Consider the following 17,032-nt stretch of genomic DNA (forward strand, 5'->3'; position numbering starts at 1 on the left):
TTCATCAATATTTAGTCAATATATTAAGTTATTTAATTTAGATTTTATTAAGTCATTATGCCATCGAGTTGATTCTCCAAACCAATCGCCTTTATAATGAGTTTGCTAACAATAGCAAAACTGTAGACATAAATTTATTAATCATATACATACGCTGACTACAATTTATTTTTTCTCCCTCGGTAATTTTTCATTTTCCTTTTCTTTTCTTTCATTACAAGTTTATTTTATCGGAAGCGGTAGAACCGCATCGCTCTGCGTTAGAACCGCATCGTTCGGGAGAAAAGAGCGGGATTCGAAAACCAAGCGAACAACCGACCTCCTCCTCTCTTCAGTCTTAACAATTCTCGATTTCTATCTGTCGGAGAAGAAAGGAGGCCAAGACATAGACGACCGAGATGGGCAACATCACAAGTTACTTCTCCAGCGAAGAACCCCCTCCTCCCATGGTTCTCGTTCCTCCTCTCTTCGATTTCCCTCCCCTCGCAGCCCGAACGAGGTATGGATCGACTTGTTCGTCATAATTTTAGGGTTTCAAATGGGATTCGGTTCCGTTTGCTGCTTATTCTCAGATATCGGAAGTAATCCATATGATTATTCTACTTTTTTATGTTTAAGTGAATTATTATGTAACTGTATTTCTGAGGTCACAAGCTTGGATCTTGGTATTTGAAATCACGAGCCTGGAATATATTCATCTCAATGCTGGTCCTTAGTTGATTAAATTGGAATTATTCAAATGTTTATTCAAGGAAACAATTTTTAAGATCTTATTCATGCAACTAAGTCCATTATTGAGGAGACTATATCTAAGCTTTGTTTACTGATGCACAGGATGCTAGTCCCAGCTTACGACTTGCTATTTGGGAAGCTTGCATTGCGTTGTCTTTTTGAGGACTACATTGAGCAAGCAGCGCATCTTAACACTAGGATAATGTTGAAGCCCTTGGAAGATCCTCATGTGGATTTAGTTGCAACTGTATCCTTAAAAACATAGATTGAAGTCAACTTAATATATTTATAGTTTTCTTCTTTTCTGGTCTGTTATACTTCTCGTACACGGCCCTTGCCAAACAAGAATGTGCTTGTGAGTTTACATATTGTATCCTCAACTCCTCATGCATGCCTCTTTTAATCTTCCAAATGATGGTAGTACTAACTTTTTTCTGCTGAGCTAATCACTTTTCTTTTGATCATTGGCATATGCGTACTTGTTAAAATAAATGATAACATGTTCTGCTCTGATTATGTGTATCCCTGAATATGGGCACAGATAATTGAACTTAAGGAGATTATAGTGTTATAAACACATGACCTTTTTATAATCGCTTTCCAATATAACTAAACAAATGTTAGTTAACGTATGATGTATTGATATCTAAATTATCTGGTATACATGTAAGTGTTCTATACAGATCAATTAGTCTTTAATGGGACGAATTTCCTTCGGGACATGTATTGATTGTGGAAAATAATCTTGGAAAATTATTTCTTGCTTGATCAGTGATGCGATAAACTTTTTCAGATAAAAATATGCTCATGCAACTCCTTAAATTGTTGTCGATTCAGAACTTTTTGAAAATTGACACAGGTGGGCTACATGTATGTAATGTCTCTCACCTACCTTTTTCCTCTAACCATGGTCCATAATATCAATAGGATGCTTTATGGCAATATTTTTGGAGATACTTGACTTTGTTAAGTGTGTGTGCGCACATACATATTCAGTTGGAATAAGGGTTCTTGTAGCCCTTTTAGGTGACTAAGAAGAGTGGATGTTGGGTTCTTGGAAGGAAAATATTTGCCTACCTTAATCCTTTCAGGTCTCTGCCCCACTTGATGAAAAAGCTGTGAAGGTTGTTGGAGGAAGTGCCCTGTTTCGCTGGCAGAGGTTCTTGCTTTTATTGTTTATTTTAGCTTTAAATAACCAAAATCATGTTTTCGGAAGTGCATCATTCTTGTTGCTTTTTATATTATAGGGACTTAGATCATCCTCACACTTTTATGGACCTTCTGGTATCAACTTCTGAACCGTAAGAATCGTTCTTGGAAATAATTCCTTCTTTAAAGTTTTCATTATTAATATAATTTGTTGCAGTTTCTTATCCACCTGTTAACTTGCTTGTTAGGATGTTGCGGTTGAGGTCGTGTGCTTACTATCCAAAATATCGATTTGGAGCTTTTGGTGTGTTCCCTTTGCTGACAGCAAAGAGGTATGTTTCTATTACCAAATCTAGATTCCTCTTTTTTCATGTCTTTGCATAAAGATGGGAACAGAATTATGGGAGAATATTAGACCTACATGAGTGCATCTCTGATTAGTTCTTACTTCTTGCTTCCAATTCAAAGCAAAAGTAGTTCGCTTAGGTGTGCACAACAGTTTTCTATTAAACTGGTTGCTTTTGATCAGTCATCTCTCACCTTTTTGGCATCAAATTCATATTATTCTAGAAAAAAGAACATTTTCAATCTGTGTTTGAAGTTTAGAGTTTTTTATTTTATTTATCAATATGCTGTCCAGTGATGTTCTTACTTCCTACAGTTATTTCCTTCCCCTTATAATATAACAATGCAATTTGTGGTTCTATTTGAACTTTTGAAGTGTATCACTTCCTAATTATAAGTTGTCTTAATTACTTAGCAATGTGGTTTTCAAGTTCTGCTCATATATGCAGGGTTCATCTAGAAGATTATGGTATCATGGGCTTAAGATATGGATCAGAGAAGTTATCCTTTGGGACTTCCTTCATGCCATTCCCTAGTATGTAATCATCATAATTGCAACTAAATCTTCGTGTGAGCTTTGTTTTGAGTTCCTTCCGTGTGTCTGATTAAACAGCAAATATCTGTGATTTCTCATGCAAAGACTTGCAATACTATTAGCAAATACAAAGCATTACTTGGATGTAAGTTGATGGAGTTCCCCCTTAAAGTGTTGCAAAGCATATGATAGACCTACATTCACACATTTGCATTTACTACAGTGGAATAGAATCCTTAGGCGATTGCCTACTGGGAAAAGTTGCTCTACAAATACGTTTTTATGGAATTTCCAAGTCACATTGTTTCCATTATGGGGAAAACTTATGTGTAGAATGCCAGTTATTGACTAGAGTTGAACAAGTAATATGTTTGGTAAAGTACATATAGCACATCTGTACATGATTGCAGGCAATTCTTCTTTCTTCTTGTTATAATGGAAAATTCCTGCAATATATATGCGGTTCTCAAATCTCAATATAACATAAATTTCATTCTAGTCGTTGCTATTCTTCTTTTGCAGTATCTGGTGAGAAGCCCATTTGTGCATGGCTGGTTGGTAGAGCAGGAAGGTTATGTGCGGGAGTGCAATACAAGCCACCTCGTAAGTGCCTGTGTATGTTGTACATAAATATGCGCGCATTGCAATTTTTTTTATTGTTCCTTGTTCATCTTATATTTTGTTAGATGATAGCAAGCAACCTATGTGCTTAAAGGATTTAAAGAATTGGAGTTACGCAATCAGTTATGGAGTAGGATCAAGCAGCCCACTATGCCCTTCATTTAATTTTGCCCTTGAGCTTGTTAGAAGTTCACAGGTTTGTCGTTATCATTATTCTATGCTATTTCTCTGGCTTTTGGAAACAACTGTTATCATTTAATTGCCTTTTACCATTCTTATACTATCATGACTCAAGATATATTCTGCAATCATTAATTCATTTTCTTTTCTTGTGCAGTTGATTGCATCCTTCTATCAGCATATTGTGGTTCAACGAAGGGTAAGATTATATGTCATTCTGTAAATGTACTATAGTGGTAACAGTAGTAGCAGCAGAGACAAATATTATCAGAGGGCACTGTAATCATATAAATTCCAAGCATTCACTTTTTCAACCAGAGCTAATTAACTTTATGTGTGCATGCCGTTTAATGAATATCTGGAAATGAGGAAATCCATTTCAGACAAGGCATGCTTACATTTTGTGCTTCTCCTTGTGACCAGTTAAAAATTTAACTGTACTCATGTGGGAAGCACTTTTTTCCGTGCATGTAACATGTCGAGATGTCTAATTTTCCTTATTAGCTTGGTTGCTGGGTGATGAGATTGCATGATGTTTAGAGTCTTTTCTGTGGATGTGAAGTGTCAATTAAACTTCTATTCCTTATACCAAACAGGTGAATAATCCATTTGAGGAAAATCAAATAGTTGGAATTACGAATTACATTGACTTTGGTCTTGAATTGTCAACAAGGTATCTTGCTCTATGGACATATCTTTCTTTCTCTTACATAGTAGTTTATTGGAGTATGGATTCTGAGATTCTATTTGACAATGACCTCAAGGATTGAAGATAAATCATTGGGCAAAGTTGATTCTTCTTCATTTCAGTTAGCTGCGAGTTGGCAAGCTAATAAGAACTTCTTACTGAAGGTAAGAGATTTTCCCTTTGTTACATTTTTTTAATAGATTGAAAGTATGTCGATAAATTACTGTCATTTTTTTCCTATTTTAGGGGAAATTGGGCCCGTTCAACTCTTCTGTTTCTTTGGCATTCAAGTCTTGGTGGAAACCTTCATTTACATTTAGTATTACAGGTATATTGAAGATTTCACACCGATTACAGTAGGCCTTTTTTTTACTTGGATAGCCTTGAGGAGTTACACGCATCACTATTGAAATACACAAAATTTACATTTTTACAACTCAAAATGAGTAATAGTGACTACGTTTTATCATGCTTTGTTTGAAATGTTAGCTGTATTGCTTGATCATTGCTGCTTGGATATCCTGAAAACTGAAAGTCAAGTCCATGTTTCTTGTAACCTGACTTATTTGACACATATTATTTATTCTGCAGAATTATATGTTCTCATTGATATGAGTAAATAACTGTTGCTGAAGTCACCTTTATTTTATCGTCTTTTCAGCTATTAATGACCGCTTGCATGGGACAACATCATACGGATTTGGAATCCGTGTCGAAGATCTAAGGGAACCCAGGTTTTGCCTAACTAATCTTTCTTTAAGCATGTCTACATAAGCTATCATATGTCTAATGACGATAATAGGTTTCATTGATGCTCTTCGCAAAGAGCTGCCAGTGGCTGATCAGAGAAAACTAGTTTACTGTTTACGTCCTTCTCTTTTTTCACAGTTATCAAAGGGCAGATCCAAATTATGTGATGCTGACACCAAGCAAAGAGCACTTGGCTGAAGGCGTTATGCAGAATTTTGGAAAGCGGCCTATGTACCAAGCAGATATAGATTCTGGCAATTACGATCATTTGCCACGGGAACTGAAACCTATTGGAAGAATCTTCTAGTTCTATGCTTTGTTCTTGGAGTTTCAACACCTTGAATACTCCAATACAAAAGCTTCAGTACCTTGAAGCTCCAGAGACGTGACTCTGAAACACCGATGCCCGTTAATAAATCCTACCTGAGGATCAGCTCAAGCAGGATTGTCGTGTACGTGCTTACTTATTACCTACAAAAGCAGCTCAGCTCAATTTTGATCTTCTTATTCACCGTGGCTTCTTTGATACCATTTTCTCTTCTTTTTTTGAGAAGAATTTAAAATATATTGTGAGAAGAAATGTTTCTTTGATACTTATGTAGTAACCTTTTGCAGATTTATGAGAGTGGTCCTTGTTATTCATTTGGGTCCAATCTAACCAATTAACTCCAAATAAACCCTTTTGTTTTCCAACCAAAAAATTAAAATATGCAGATGATATGTTTAACGCACTTTCTTTTCAAAAGATCTCCACTTGCATTAAGCTCTTAGCAGACCATGTATTTGTCCTCTCTAATCTCACCTATTAATCCACTCTATCTCTCCTCGCTTAAACTAGCACATCAAAATCCAAATACCAATCTACCAGTGTATAAGCGCCAAATAATCCACCAAAAAATCCCTGACCTATCTCCATACTTGTCACTATAATCTATTTAGCGATAGAACATGGCAAACTTTCCAGCTCAACTATGCTGGCCCTGCTGGGGGGACGTTCTTTGGCGCGTAGCTTTGAGTGACTACTTATCCAAAAAAACGAACGTCTTATGCTTACAAATGGTCAAACTGCATCCTGTCTCAATCCCTATCCCGTTCTTTCCTCTCCCCCTCTCCCTCTCCCTCTACCATTCCTTTCGCCTCTCTCTCTTACCGTTATAATCTAATTTGAGAACTACCTCTATTCTCGTCATGCTATCTTATTCCTCCTCCTCATCCGTCCCCGGATTTCTAATCCGACCTCTGCGCCACCTCCCATGGCGGCTCCGATCCGTTCATCCGCCGGCGATCTGAGAACCTCCCGCCGCCTCCGCCGCGGACGTGCTTTTTCCGGATGGAGGCGGCGGATCTTGGCGGCCGCCGTCCTCACCACTGCCATCACCGCTCTTCTCACCTTCTACATCCCTTATCCATTGTCCATTGGCTCGTCCCAATCTCCTCCCCCGCCTCCAGTTCTCCAGCCAATCCCGTGGCGAGCCACCTCTGTTCTCGACTCCATCAGCACCAATTCGTCCTTTGCGTGGTCGATTGCTCCTCCTCCTCCTCCAGTCCGGAGTTCTCATTCCTCTAATGTGGATTCTAGTAATGGTGGCAGAAAGGCGACACCGTTGCGTCGAGAGGTAGGTAACCGCTTCAATTTTCTAATCTTAATCGGATAAATATTGAAGGTGACGGATACTTAATTTTCTGCGTAGATAGCTTATTGGAGGATGTCGCCAGATGAGGCGCTTATATATGCCAAGAAGGAGATCGAGAATGCACCTTTAGTTGTTGATGATCCGGATCTTCATGCTCCATTGTTCAGGAACGTCTCAGTTTTCAAGAGGTAATATTAGGAGAATTCAAATGGATGTTAACTTGGAGTATGAAGTCAGTAAGTATTGTGTGTTCTAATACCAAAATTTTGCATGCTAATAATTTAGAATTTTTAGCTGTTTGTTTACTGGACTGCAGTTACAAATTGTAATATTTCAGGAGCTATGAACTGATGGAACGCATACTAAAAGTTTACATCTATCAGGATGGTCAGAGGCCAATTTTCCACACACCTGATCTTAAAGGAATATATGCTTCTGAAGGGTGGTTTTTGAAGTTGATGGAGGAGAATAAGAAATTCGTTGTTAAAGATCCAAGCAAAGCTCACTTATTCTATCTACCATATAGTTCGCGCCAGCTAGAACTTGCTCTTTATGTGCCTGATTCACATAATCTTAGACCACTGTCACTTTTCTTAAGGGACTATGTAAACAGGATAGCTGCAAAATATCCTTTTTGGAACCTCACTAGAGGAGCAGATCATTTTCTAGTTGCTTGCCATGATTGGGTAAGTTTACATGCGTCATCAAATAACATATATCAATTTTCTGATTTGTAGAATAAAATTTTCCTCTCCTTCAAAATGATCATATTTTGTAGGCTTAATTTCTGATTTTTTCTGCTTGTGATTATCATTATTTTGTTAGGTCTTTAGGAATAAAATGCTGAGATACTCTGCTATTAGTGATCAACTATGAACCACTGAGTTATGTATGTAATATCCCTCCCTAGTAATCAACTACAATGAAGAGTTAATCATTGAAAAGAAGGGTATATTTGCCAATCATGAATGCAAATTTGCACAGTATTAGCAAATTCATCAATTGGGTAATAAATCTTACACATAGAACTTCTCTAATTCTGGCCTATGTGAGATTTTTTCACTTTGGTATCCTTTTTGCTGTTAGTATATTCGTTAACCATTCCCACATTCTTTGCTCAATTTTTTCAGGGGCCTTACACAACAACGACACATGATGAACTGTGTAAAAATACCATCAAAGCTCTATGCAATGCAGATAGTTCAGAAGGAATATTTGTTCGTGGAAAGGATGTATCCCTCCCAGAAACAACAATCAGGACTCCGAAGAGGCCTCTCAGATATGTCGGCGGACGACCAGTTTCTCAGCGATCTATTCTTGCCTTTTTTGCTGGGAACATTCATGGCAGGGTTCGACCCATCCTTCTCAAGCATTGGGATGGGAAAGATGAAGATATGAAAATTTATGGCCCTCTACCAAACAGAGTCTCTCGACAAATGTCTTACATCCAACACATGAAGTCGAGTAAATTCTGCATCTGTCCTATGGGATACGAAGTAAACAGTCCTAGAATTGTGGAAGCCATATATTATGAGTGTGTTCCAGTTATCATTGCTGACAATTTTGTGCTACCTTTTGATGAAGTATTGGACTGGAGTTCTTTTTCAGTAGTTATTGCAGAGAAAGATATACCAAATTTGAAAAATATACTTTTGGGAATTTCTTTCAGGCGATATATTTCTATGCACAATCGTGTGGTAAAGTTGCAGAAACACTTCCTGTGGCATGCCAAGCCACTTAAATATGACCTTTTTCACATGATTCTGCATTCAATTTGGTTCAACAGAATGAATCAAATTCAACTCCAGGAGTGACGGTAATGTTTGCATGTTACATAGAGGAAATATTTGTACTTTCAAACTGGCAATACACTTCTCATTTCCAACCTCAAAGCAACTGATTTGAAGAGAAGTTTTTAGTTGAGTTGAAGCCTTCTCTCTGTACAAATGATGAGTCACATTTTTTATGAAAGAAACCCTGTTAACAAGTCCGCTTCTTTTATAGTCTTTTCAGATGGGAAACCTGGATAGCATCCACAATTAAGAATCCTGGAGATATTAGAACATGGATTAGAGGATGCTGTTGGAATGACATTTTTTTTCACTTCGGATATGGTAACCTCTATTTTGTTGCCTTGTTTCTGGTTCTCTTGTTCATAGATTGGGGCCAATTATTTTTTGTCAGCAAAATAGTGACGGCCGTTAAGCGTAGTGAATTTTCAATATTCTCCTGATTAGCAGACTTTATTTTTAGTTTTTGTACATATAGTGGACTCTTTTTGCTCTTTATTTTGAGATATCTTTGGCCATGTTTTTAACTTAAGTAGAAACAGCACCATGTCTAATTGCTACGATGATAGTTTTTGAATTATTGGGCTTCTCACTTACAGGTCAGAATAAGAGGATTGGAAGGAAGATGGTATACAATTTCGTGCCAACTTCACCCTGGCACATATTAGTGTGGAGGAGAATTCAAAGGTTACTCATTTACATGATCTTTTTCTTTTGTTCAAGTAAAACTGCCATTTACTTGATGAAAGATAGGCTAATTATTTTCAAGATTCTGAGTAAATAAAAAACTTCTTAACTGGCATTTGATATTTATATGTAATCTTTTACTCTAATCACATTCATATACCCGTTCAAGTTGTTGTTTTGGAAGTCCCAAGTACTAAAAAAATTCAAAAGGCAGGAGAATCACGTCTATACTTTTATTATCATAATCCAAAGACACTTAATACACCTCTGTAAACAACTCTGAACCTCTTTAATCTGTTCTTTCTCCCAACTGGAAAAAGAAAAAAACAATGAAACAAGTTCACGAAATATTGTGATACATTCATACAACTTGAAAAATAAAGACAACTGAGATAGCCTGACACCTTTAACTTAGGTAAGTCCGAGACCTTTCAGCTTGAAATAGGCTTGCATAACCACATGCCAAATAATATCTCCTTTTAAACTGCACCAGAATCAAGGGTTTGCATCTGCAATGATAATTTGATAAATAATTCTGCATTCTTTACTGGGTAAGCTGACATTGCATATTGCTAGGCTATTCTTGAGTTAGATCACATCCTTCAGTATTCTATGGCCTATTAGGCACAGGTATAGGGATAGGATAAGGAAGTTCTTGGTGAGGAATTCTTAGTTCCTGAACTGCAAATCCATCAAAAAATCACCTATGATTTCCCTCTGAAGATATTATAAGCAGAGATAACCGAGCTAAGAGAAAGAGTGGCAAACGCCAAGAATGACATGGCGACTGAAGCATCAATCATCTTCGTGAAGTCATCAGCTCCAAATCTTGTCACCCATATGCTGTTACGGGAGGCAGCCGCTGACGATGAAGACATTGAAAGGTAAGCGAGTATCTGCAGTTAGATTGATATAGTTAAAGGACTTCTTTTTCCAGTTAGCTATTTGCTAGTACTCTGCATGCAGATGAGCCTTTCAGCTGCCCAAAAGTATGCCCATAGTTATCCACTATCCATCCAAATATGAGAAACTTAAACTTACTCTGAAAGCATTGCAAATTGTAACTAGGTAATATCATGGTGATACATAGGCAAGGGTGATTTCATAGTTATTCAGGGATTGTTGCGTGGATCAGCAACAACAGTCCATGCATACCAAATAAATTATTGATACCTCAATACTCCGGCCACCCATACTAACGCATGAACATATCTTACTTTTAACAAACTGAAATTAGAGACTCTCTTTTGATACTTAATTATATTTTGATGCATAATTTATATAGATTATGCTTTACATTTTTTACTGTTCCGAAGTTTTGTCCGAACTTGGAAGTTCCGAAAAAGTTAAAAAATAATAATGAGATTAAAATCTAATTGCATATATTAAACTATCAAAGAACTTTATATTAACCTTTAAAACCTATTCTAAGGCACTAAAAAAGTTCAATGGTTATTTTTTAGTATCAAGACTATTAGTGCACCAACAGTACATCGGCCCGGCACGAGCGATACCGATACGTGCTTTGCCTACCGGAGATTGGCACGGCCTTTGGCACAAGAATCCTTTAATCAAACTTTGACTTGCCTGGTCCATCGTAAAATCGAGATGGTAACCTAACGAACGGCCGGTGATGTGACTCCCCGTGATCGTACGGTAGACCTCCGCATACACCTGGAACCCCGAATAGGCACACGCCATCACATTCACAACGAGCGAGTACCTGCCCGTTCCGATAAAAAGCATCAATCACCGCTAATTCTCGATCGGACGGTGGAGAAGGAATTGAGGATTTCGTTACGTACCGGTACTCGTCGTAGCGGGCGAAGAAATCGCCGGCCCAACCTTGGGTCTTGTCGGCCGACATGATCGAGAACGATACCAAGGACAGCACCATCGCCGAAACCCTAAGTCCCACCGCGGCCATCCTCACATCCTTCCGCCTAACTGTCGCCGGGACCGGCCGCCGCCAGCGCTTCACGCCGCTGCCGACTCCAACCTCCTTCACCGTCTCCGCCGACGGATCTTCTCGGGCCAGAAGGTTCCCGATCGTCAGGGCCGATTCCACAACCGCAGCCGCCGGTTTCTCGGGCGGCGACGGAGAAGGCGGCTTCTCCAAAGCGTCTCGCGGCGGCGATGGGCTCGGGTTCTCCGGGTAGTAGGTGAGGCGAAGCGGGGATGGAGGAAGCGAGGGGATGGGCTCTTCGTTGGGTGCTAGGGTTTCCGAGGCGAGCGGGTTCGGGTGCTCCGCCGCGTCCTGGGGCGGTGATCGATGAGGGGAATCCATGGCTTCTCGAGTTAGGAGATGGGGATTTGATTTGGGAAACAAGGTGGGTGTTTCTGAAAAAAAAATTTCAAATAGTATTATGAGTCTTAGGTTTTATTCAGTGGGGGGTTTTGGAACTTTGGACCACCTGAGAAGATTCGAATATTATGTTTATTTATTTATTTATTTATTTGTGTTAATAGATTTTCTAATTTAACCCTTCCTTTTTTTCTTATTTTCTAATAAATTGTGCGTTTTTCATTATTAAAAAAATATACAGTTAGTATAAAAATAAACACATCCAATTCAAAGTGTCTAATATTATAATTACTAAAATTTAAGGGTTTTTTTTCTATAAATTTAATCCTGGTGGTCTGGTTTAAAAATTTTCAGTATCTATTGACATCTTAGTTTTATTCTTGAAAGCTTTTATAAATAGAACTATAAAAAAAAAAAAAAAACTTTTTGGAAGGCAGCGAGTAGGAGAGCTCTCGCTTTTCGTTGTGGGGTGCAACGTAGCAGAGAAGACGGACTTTTTGATTAGATTCACCCGATTAAAGCATGAGCCAGTTGCAATCCACTCCCTGATAAGATTCCATTTGGTCATTAACAATTCATCTCCAGTTTCAATTACTCCTTAGCTATTAAAAATTATCAAAGTACAGGATTTCGTTTTACATATAGCTAAAATTCTCTCAGCCAGAGGGAAAAAATGGGTAACTTATAGTTCTACTCCATGTAATTTAGTTCGATTTTAACTTGCGTCTATGTACTTTAAACTGAACTATTTAATCTTCTTGTGATTCATATTAAGTGGCAACTATTCGTCAATCATTAGCAAGTATATAAAATAAAATAAAATTTTCAAATAGTATGAATAGTTAGTTATTTAGCTGTTTAATGATGGCATAAAATATTGATGCTAATGAACTATATTTATTTAAGAGCAAATTTTAAATTAGGCCAAAAACGACAAGTGACAAATATAATTTGGCGAAAAAGGATTCATAAAAGTAGCTGCTAAAAGTGCCACTTCCAGACCCTATGAACTTTGATTTGCCCCCAATGGGCCCAGTTAAAGATAAGGCTCACGGAGGCCCATCTTGTGGCCTAATAGTCTAGTGGGCCCTACGGAAAGCCCATTTAGTGAGGCCCAAACTCCGGGCTCGGTTGCCGACGTGGCCTCCGGGAAGCCAGGGCCCAGTCAGTACTAACCTCAAAGCACCGGTATTTAATTGACTTTGATTGTAGCCTTGTAGGTACTCCTCTCCTGGTTATATTGTAATTCTTTTTTCTTTTTCATAAATTATGTAATCGTATGATAATTGTAAATTAAAATCTTTCGGCTATTTTCTGACCAATTATAATTCTAGAATGAGTTTAACTTTTTCCTAATCTTTTTTTATTTTTTTACAGGGGACAGGGGACATTAAATTCGCACTCATAGGACAGTTCAGATCATTTAATTATCAGAAGCCAAAGAAGTCCCTCATCCATTTCCTCTTTCTGACCTACCATAAAGATAGCATCCAGATGATCCAAAGGAAAGGAGTTAATACCCTCAACCAGAACCAATCAGTACAGTTGAAGAGAGGCATGAAGAGTTGGCATCTCCCCACATTTGTAGCTTTAAATTCTGTGGAAAATGTAACATGTGCCTAAGAACAACACTCCATGTGCTCTGCTACTGCCTTCACCTTATACCCCTCTCTGTCTTCCACTTTGCCTCTCTGTGTGCCTCTTACTCTATATTCTGGCCTGCTGAAATAATGAGATCCAATGATGAGCTTTAAGGCCATTAGAATCTTTTTGCAGTACTATGGTGAAGAGAGCTCAGCAAATAAAGATAGCATAGAAGGCAATAAGAAGACCTTAGATCATGCTTAACATATGGACAAGGGGTCCTTTCATTTGTTGTTTGTTGTTATACTCGTGTTCGATCTTTTGCTTTGTGTCTGGACTATGAGCTGACTTTATTGGCCAGAGCAACAAGAGTCAAAAGCAAGAAAAGCAAAAGAAAAGAGGAAGAGAGATTAGTTGAAAGGAATCATGTTTTTTTTTTTTAAATACTAACTTTGAATTAAAGAAAAATAGGGAGGAGTTATGATTGGAGAAGTTGGAGTTCCACTTTTGCTTTCATGTCTCTTGTGATGATTGGAGAAAGGTCCATTGATGCAACTTGGCACATCATGGTATTTTTATGGATCATCATGACTGGCTTGAGATGAAGAATACAAAGAAACATCCTCTGCAGACTCGCCAAAACATATCCAGATTTGAATCCAACTCTGGCATCTCCAAGGAAAGAGAGAGAGATAAAAGCACCCAGAGTCACTGGCAAACACTCTCCTTTTCTTTTCTTCTTTACCTCTACCACCAAATGTTAGTGCCTGTATAAGTGGGAGGCAAAGTTCTTTGTTACCTTTTCCTCATTGTGGTCAATTCATCAAATGATGAAGAAAATGAACATTTGCTAGTGCAACACAACACATTGTCCTGACACAATGAGTACTGAGGATTATAATGAGCAGTAATTCAGTAGGGCAGGCAGGGCCACATTTAGACAAGTCTTTTAAACAGTGCAAGATTTTGATATAGCTGCAACTTGCAGGTGGAAGTAGGTATATGTGCATCATTCTGATAATTTTCATATCAGGCAGGATTGAAGTTCTACTGGGTTACAGTTTTCAATACCTTCTCATCTTTAGTCATAACAAAAGATTTATCTCTCAAGACTTTTAGACAAGCATCAAAATCATGTTCCCCTGACAGAACCCAGATGAGTAGCTATCAAAGAATGCATCAAGAGCCAATGACAAATACTAGATTACAATAGTTAGTTGGGCCTAGGAGATAATTCTATGATTTCTCGTTTTATCTATTTGTCAAGAAACACATAAGAACATCAGTACGGAGTACCACCTCCCCCCAATAACTAGTATTCTATATATATGTTTTAGATTCTTAAGCAACCTAATTACTTTCATATGTTTTTCAGAACAGAAAAACCAAACCCTCCTTTTACATTACAATACAATACATTTATACATCTGACTCTGTCCGAAGCCACAACGTGATAATAAGAAAAACCTCACAGTTAATGCAAGAATAGCACAAATTAAACCCCACAAGTAGTGATATTGAAGAACAAGATTAGTATTAGTATTTAGTGGCATTTTTAATCTCTGTTTCTTTGTTTTCCTCTAAGTTTCTCTTCTCAGAGCAGAAGCAGTAATTATAGAATGATCATATCTTGAATTAGAATTCATTTCTAAAGATATTTAACATAACAAACAAATGATTGAGATAATCAACCACCCAGAAACCCCCAATTCTCGGAGATTTACACTTCTGAAGTAGAAATGTACCATAAACTCTACCACCCACCTTAAACCCCAAACCCCCAAATCCCCAATTTTCCTCTCCCCTAAATTCTTTTTTTGAGAAGAGAGGAAAATTTGAAGAGCGGCCAAAACGAGATGAGTCGACCAATCAATCGGCGACGGCCCACGTCATATCCCCCTGGAAGATCCAATGGCATACCTCGATCTCCCCTGGCTTCCCACCGAGCGCCACGAATGCCCCGTGATTCGCGCTCCAGTCCGACGTGTCGAGGTGACAGATGGCGACGCCGTGGTTGATCCTGGCCTTCGTTTTGACGTCCAGGATGTCCGCTTCGTATACCCGCACCTTGGGCACGGAGTGGCAGTAGTAGACGAGGTAAGGGAACAAGCTCTGGTGGCACGACACCGACTTAGTAACCTTACCGCCGTTGATTCCTTTCACGTTTCCGATGAGGATGGGCCCCTTCGAGCCGCCGGACGATTCGGTGCTCCGCACAACAACGTCGTTCCCGAGCACCTCCACGGCGAAGTCGATCACGTCCTCCGCCGACGCCGCGCACCGCTTCGTCTCGCCGCGGCTCGGCGGGCGATTGCACTCCGCCACCGTGTCGGCGACGGCCTTCCCCATCGCAGTGTCCGGGAGGATGCCGAACACCCGCTGGACCTCGCTGGCGGAGAATGGGATCCGGCCGGCGATCGATCTTGGGAGGAACGATCTCGCCGGCATCCGGTCGCGAATGTCCGGCATCGGCATCACCGTCCCCTTGGCCAGATCCTTCTCCCGGAAGAACTTACCCGGCTCCACCGCCCACCGGTTGTTAGCCGCCGGCGCCGCCTTCTTCTCTCCGGCGACAGAGAGGGAGGCGGAGGAGGTGGAGTTGTGGTAGTCCTTGAAGCTGACGCCGGACTTGGCGTAGCCTTTGAAGGTTGTATTGTCGCCGAAGTAGCCCTTGAAGGAGATCTGGTGGTTAGGGTTTGTGCCCTCGCCATAGCCCTTAAAAGTATCGCTCCCTTCGTTGAAGGACTTCCCGTAGTTCTCGAACCCGGCGTCGCCACCGTTGGCGTTCTTCGCGTAGGAGGTGAAGCTGTCGTCGCCGACGTTAGCCTGGTCGCGATAGCTCTTGAAGCGATCGGATCCGGCGTTCCCGCCGGAGCCGTACGACCGGAAGGTGTTCTCTGGGACGTTTCCGTTGCTGCCGTAGGCGGTAAAGGAGTCCGTCGCGCCGTTCCCGTTCTCGCCGTAGTTGGCGAATCCGGATCCGATGACGTTGGACTCGTTGCCGTAGGAAGTGAAGGAGACGGGGACGCCGTTGCCGGACTTGCCGTAGCCGGCGAAGGATTGGGATCCGGAGTTGGCCTCGTTGGAGTAGGAGGAGAAGGATTGAGACCGGCCGTTGGAGTTGGCTTCGTAGTTGGTGAAGCGGAGGTCGGGGACGTTGGCGGAGTCGTCGTAGGAGGTAAAGGAGCCGGCACCGCCGGTGGCAGAGGAGCCGTAAGAGGTGAAGTTGGCGGTGACGACATTGCCGTCGGGGGCGTAGGAGGTGAAGGAGTCGTTGTGGCCGGCGGCGTCGCGGCTATAGCGGCGGAAGGTGTCGATGGGAACATTGAGGTCGGGGGAGTAGGAGGCGAAGGAGTCGGCCCCGCCGCCTGCGCCGGTGCCGTAGCTGGAGAAGTTGGAGTTCTCGTAGGAGGAGAAGGCGGACGGGGTCGTGGATTTGGAGAGGGAGGCGTCGACTGGGGCGGAGTAGTTGCCGCAGAGGAGGCGGCCGGCGGAGCAAAGGGCCGGGAGGCGGGCGGAGAGGTCGCCTGCGGCGGCGAGTGAGGAGAATGTGGCGGAGTCGAGGGCAGAGAGTGGGGAGACCTTGGAGACGAAAAAGGAGGGGTGGGGGTAGTTGTTGGGAACCTTGCGGTTCCAGTACCTGATTAGGGCCGCCTTGGCGGTGAAGGGATTCACGGACGAGTTGGACAACGTGGAGGAATGTGAGGCCGCCACGTACCACACTAGGAGGAGCAACAGGAGGAGACGGAGGCGGAGATGGAGGTAAGGACTGGGTATCGCCATTGGAGTGGAGTGGTGGTTGAGTGTTTTGGGGGAAAGCAATTGAGAGGGCTGGTAGGGAGGGAAAATAAATAGATGTGCGCATGAGTCTATTTTTGGTTCTATCTCTCTTCCTCTTGTCTTTTTTTTTTTAAAAAATTTTTTTTTTAAAATCTAACCTTTTCTTTTCTTACCAAATTTTATTTAAAAGAAAAAAAAAGAACTTGTAATCATAAATTTATTATTTTTAATCCGTTACATAAACCACAAACC

At 40.6% G+C, this 17,032-nt stretch overlaps 5 protein-coding genes and 1 long non-coding RNA gene across 7 annotated transcripts; 3 read left to right on the forward strand and 3 right to left on the reverse strand.

Moving 5' to 3' along the window:
* Window positions 1–122: 122 nt before the first annotated feature.
* LOC140788281 (uncharacterized) lies at window positions 123–5,647 on the forward strand. Its single transcript, XM_073137471.1, has 14 exons — window positions 123–499; window positions 835–979; window positions 1,824–1,891; window positions 1,980–2,033; window positions 2,130–2,213; window positions 2,676–2,761; window positions 3,284–3,364; window positions 3,448–3,578; window positions 3,720–3,761; window positions 4,159–4,235; window positions 4,327–4,414; window positions 4,497–4,578; window positions 4,912–4,984; window positions 5,139–5,647. The coding sequence occupies exons 1-14, from the start codon at window positions 399–401 to the stop codon at window positions 5,305–5,307; spliced, it is 1,281 nt and encodes a 426-aa protein (XP_072993572.1). The 5' UTR covers window positions 123–398; the 3' UTR covers window positions 5,308–5,647.
* A 471-nt stretch (window positions 5,648–6,118) lies between these two features.
* On the forward strand, window positions 6,119–7,087 carry LOC140789182 (uncharacterized). The gene is made up of 3 exons (XM_073138790.1): window positions 6,119–6,616; window positions 6,692–6,822; window positions 7,018–7,087. Exons 1-3 carry the CDS (start codon window positions 6,254–6,256, stop codon window positions 7,085–7,087), a joined length of 564 nt encoding a protein of 187 aa, XP_072994891.1. The 5' UTR covers window positions 6,119–6,253.
* Window positions 7,088–8,108: 1,021 nt separating this feature from the next.
* LOC140788284 (uncharacterized) lies at window positions 8,109–8,480 on the reverse strand. The gene is given in 2 exon segments (XM_073137475.1): window positions 8,109–8,276; window positions 8,278–8,480. Coding segments are annotated over 2 exon segments (240 nt in total). The 5' UTR covers window positions 8,404–8,480; the 3' UTR covers window positions 8,109–8,162.
* Window positions 8,481–9,320: 840 nt separating this feature from the next.
* Window positions 9,321–11,398, reverse strand: LOC140788282 (CASP-like protein 4A3). 2 transcript variants are annotated; one of them, XM_073137473.1, is made up of 3 exons: window positions 10,917–11,398; window positions 10,699–10,834; window positions 9,321–10,007 (listed from the first exon to the last, which is right to left on the reverse strand). In XM_073137473.1, the coding sequence occupies exons 1-3, from the start codon at window positions 11,396–11,398 to the stop codon at window positions 9,816–9,818; spliced, it is 810 nt and encodes a 269-aa protein (XP_072993574.1). In that variant the 3' UTR covers window positions 9,321–9,815. The 2 variants fall into 2 exon arrangements, with proteins under 2 accessions (XP_072993574.1, XP_072993573.1); XM_073137472.1 differs by having other exon boundaries at window positions 10,645–10,834.
* LOC140788285 (uncharacterized) lies at window positions 9,855–11,596 on the forward strand. The gene is made up of 2 exons (XR_012108997.1): window positions 9,855–9,995; window positions 10,575–11,596. It is a non-coding gene; the product is annotated as an uncharacterized lncRNA (long non-coding RNA).
* A 3,016-nt stretch (window positions 11,597–14,612) lies between these two features.
* Window positions 14,613–16,976, reverse strand: LOC140788717 (BURP domain-containing protein 12-like). Its single transcript, XM_073138119.1, has one exon. It carries the CDS (start codon window positions 16,781–16,783, stop codon window positions 14,870–14,872), a length of 1,914 nt encoding a protein of 637 aa, XP_072994220.1. The 5' UTR covers window positions 16,784–16,976; the 3' UTR covers window positions 14,613–14,869.
* Window positions 16,977–17,032: the final 56 nt, after the last annotated feature.

This window comes from Typha latifolia, chromosome 5, assembly GCF_019914945.1.
Source record: "Typha latifolia isolate L0001 chromosome 5, TyphaL0001v2, whole genome shotgun sequence".
NCBI lineage: Eukaryota > Viridiplantae > Streptophyta > Magnoliopsida > Poales > Typhaceae > Typha > Typha latifolia.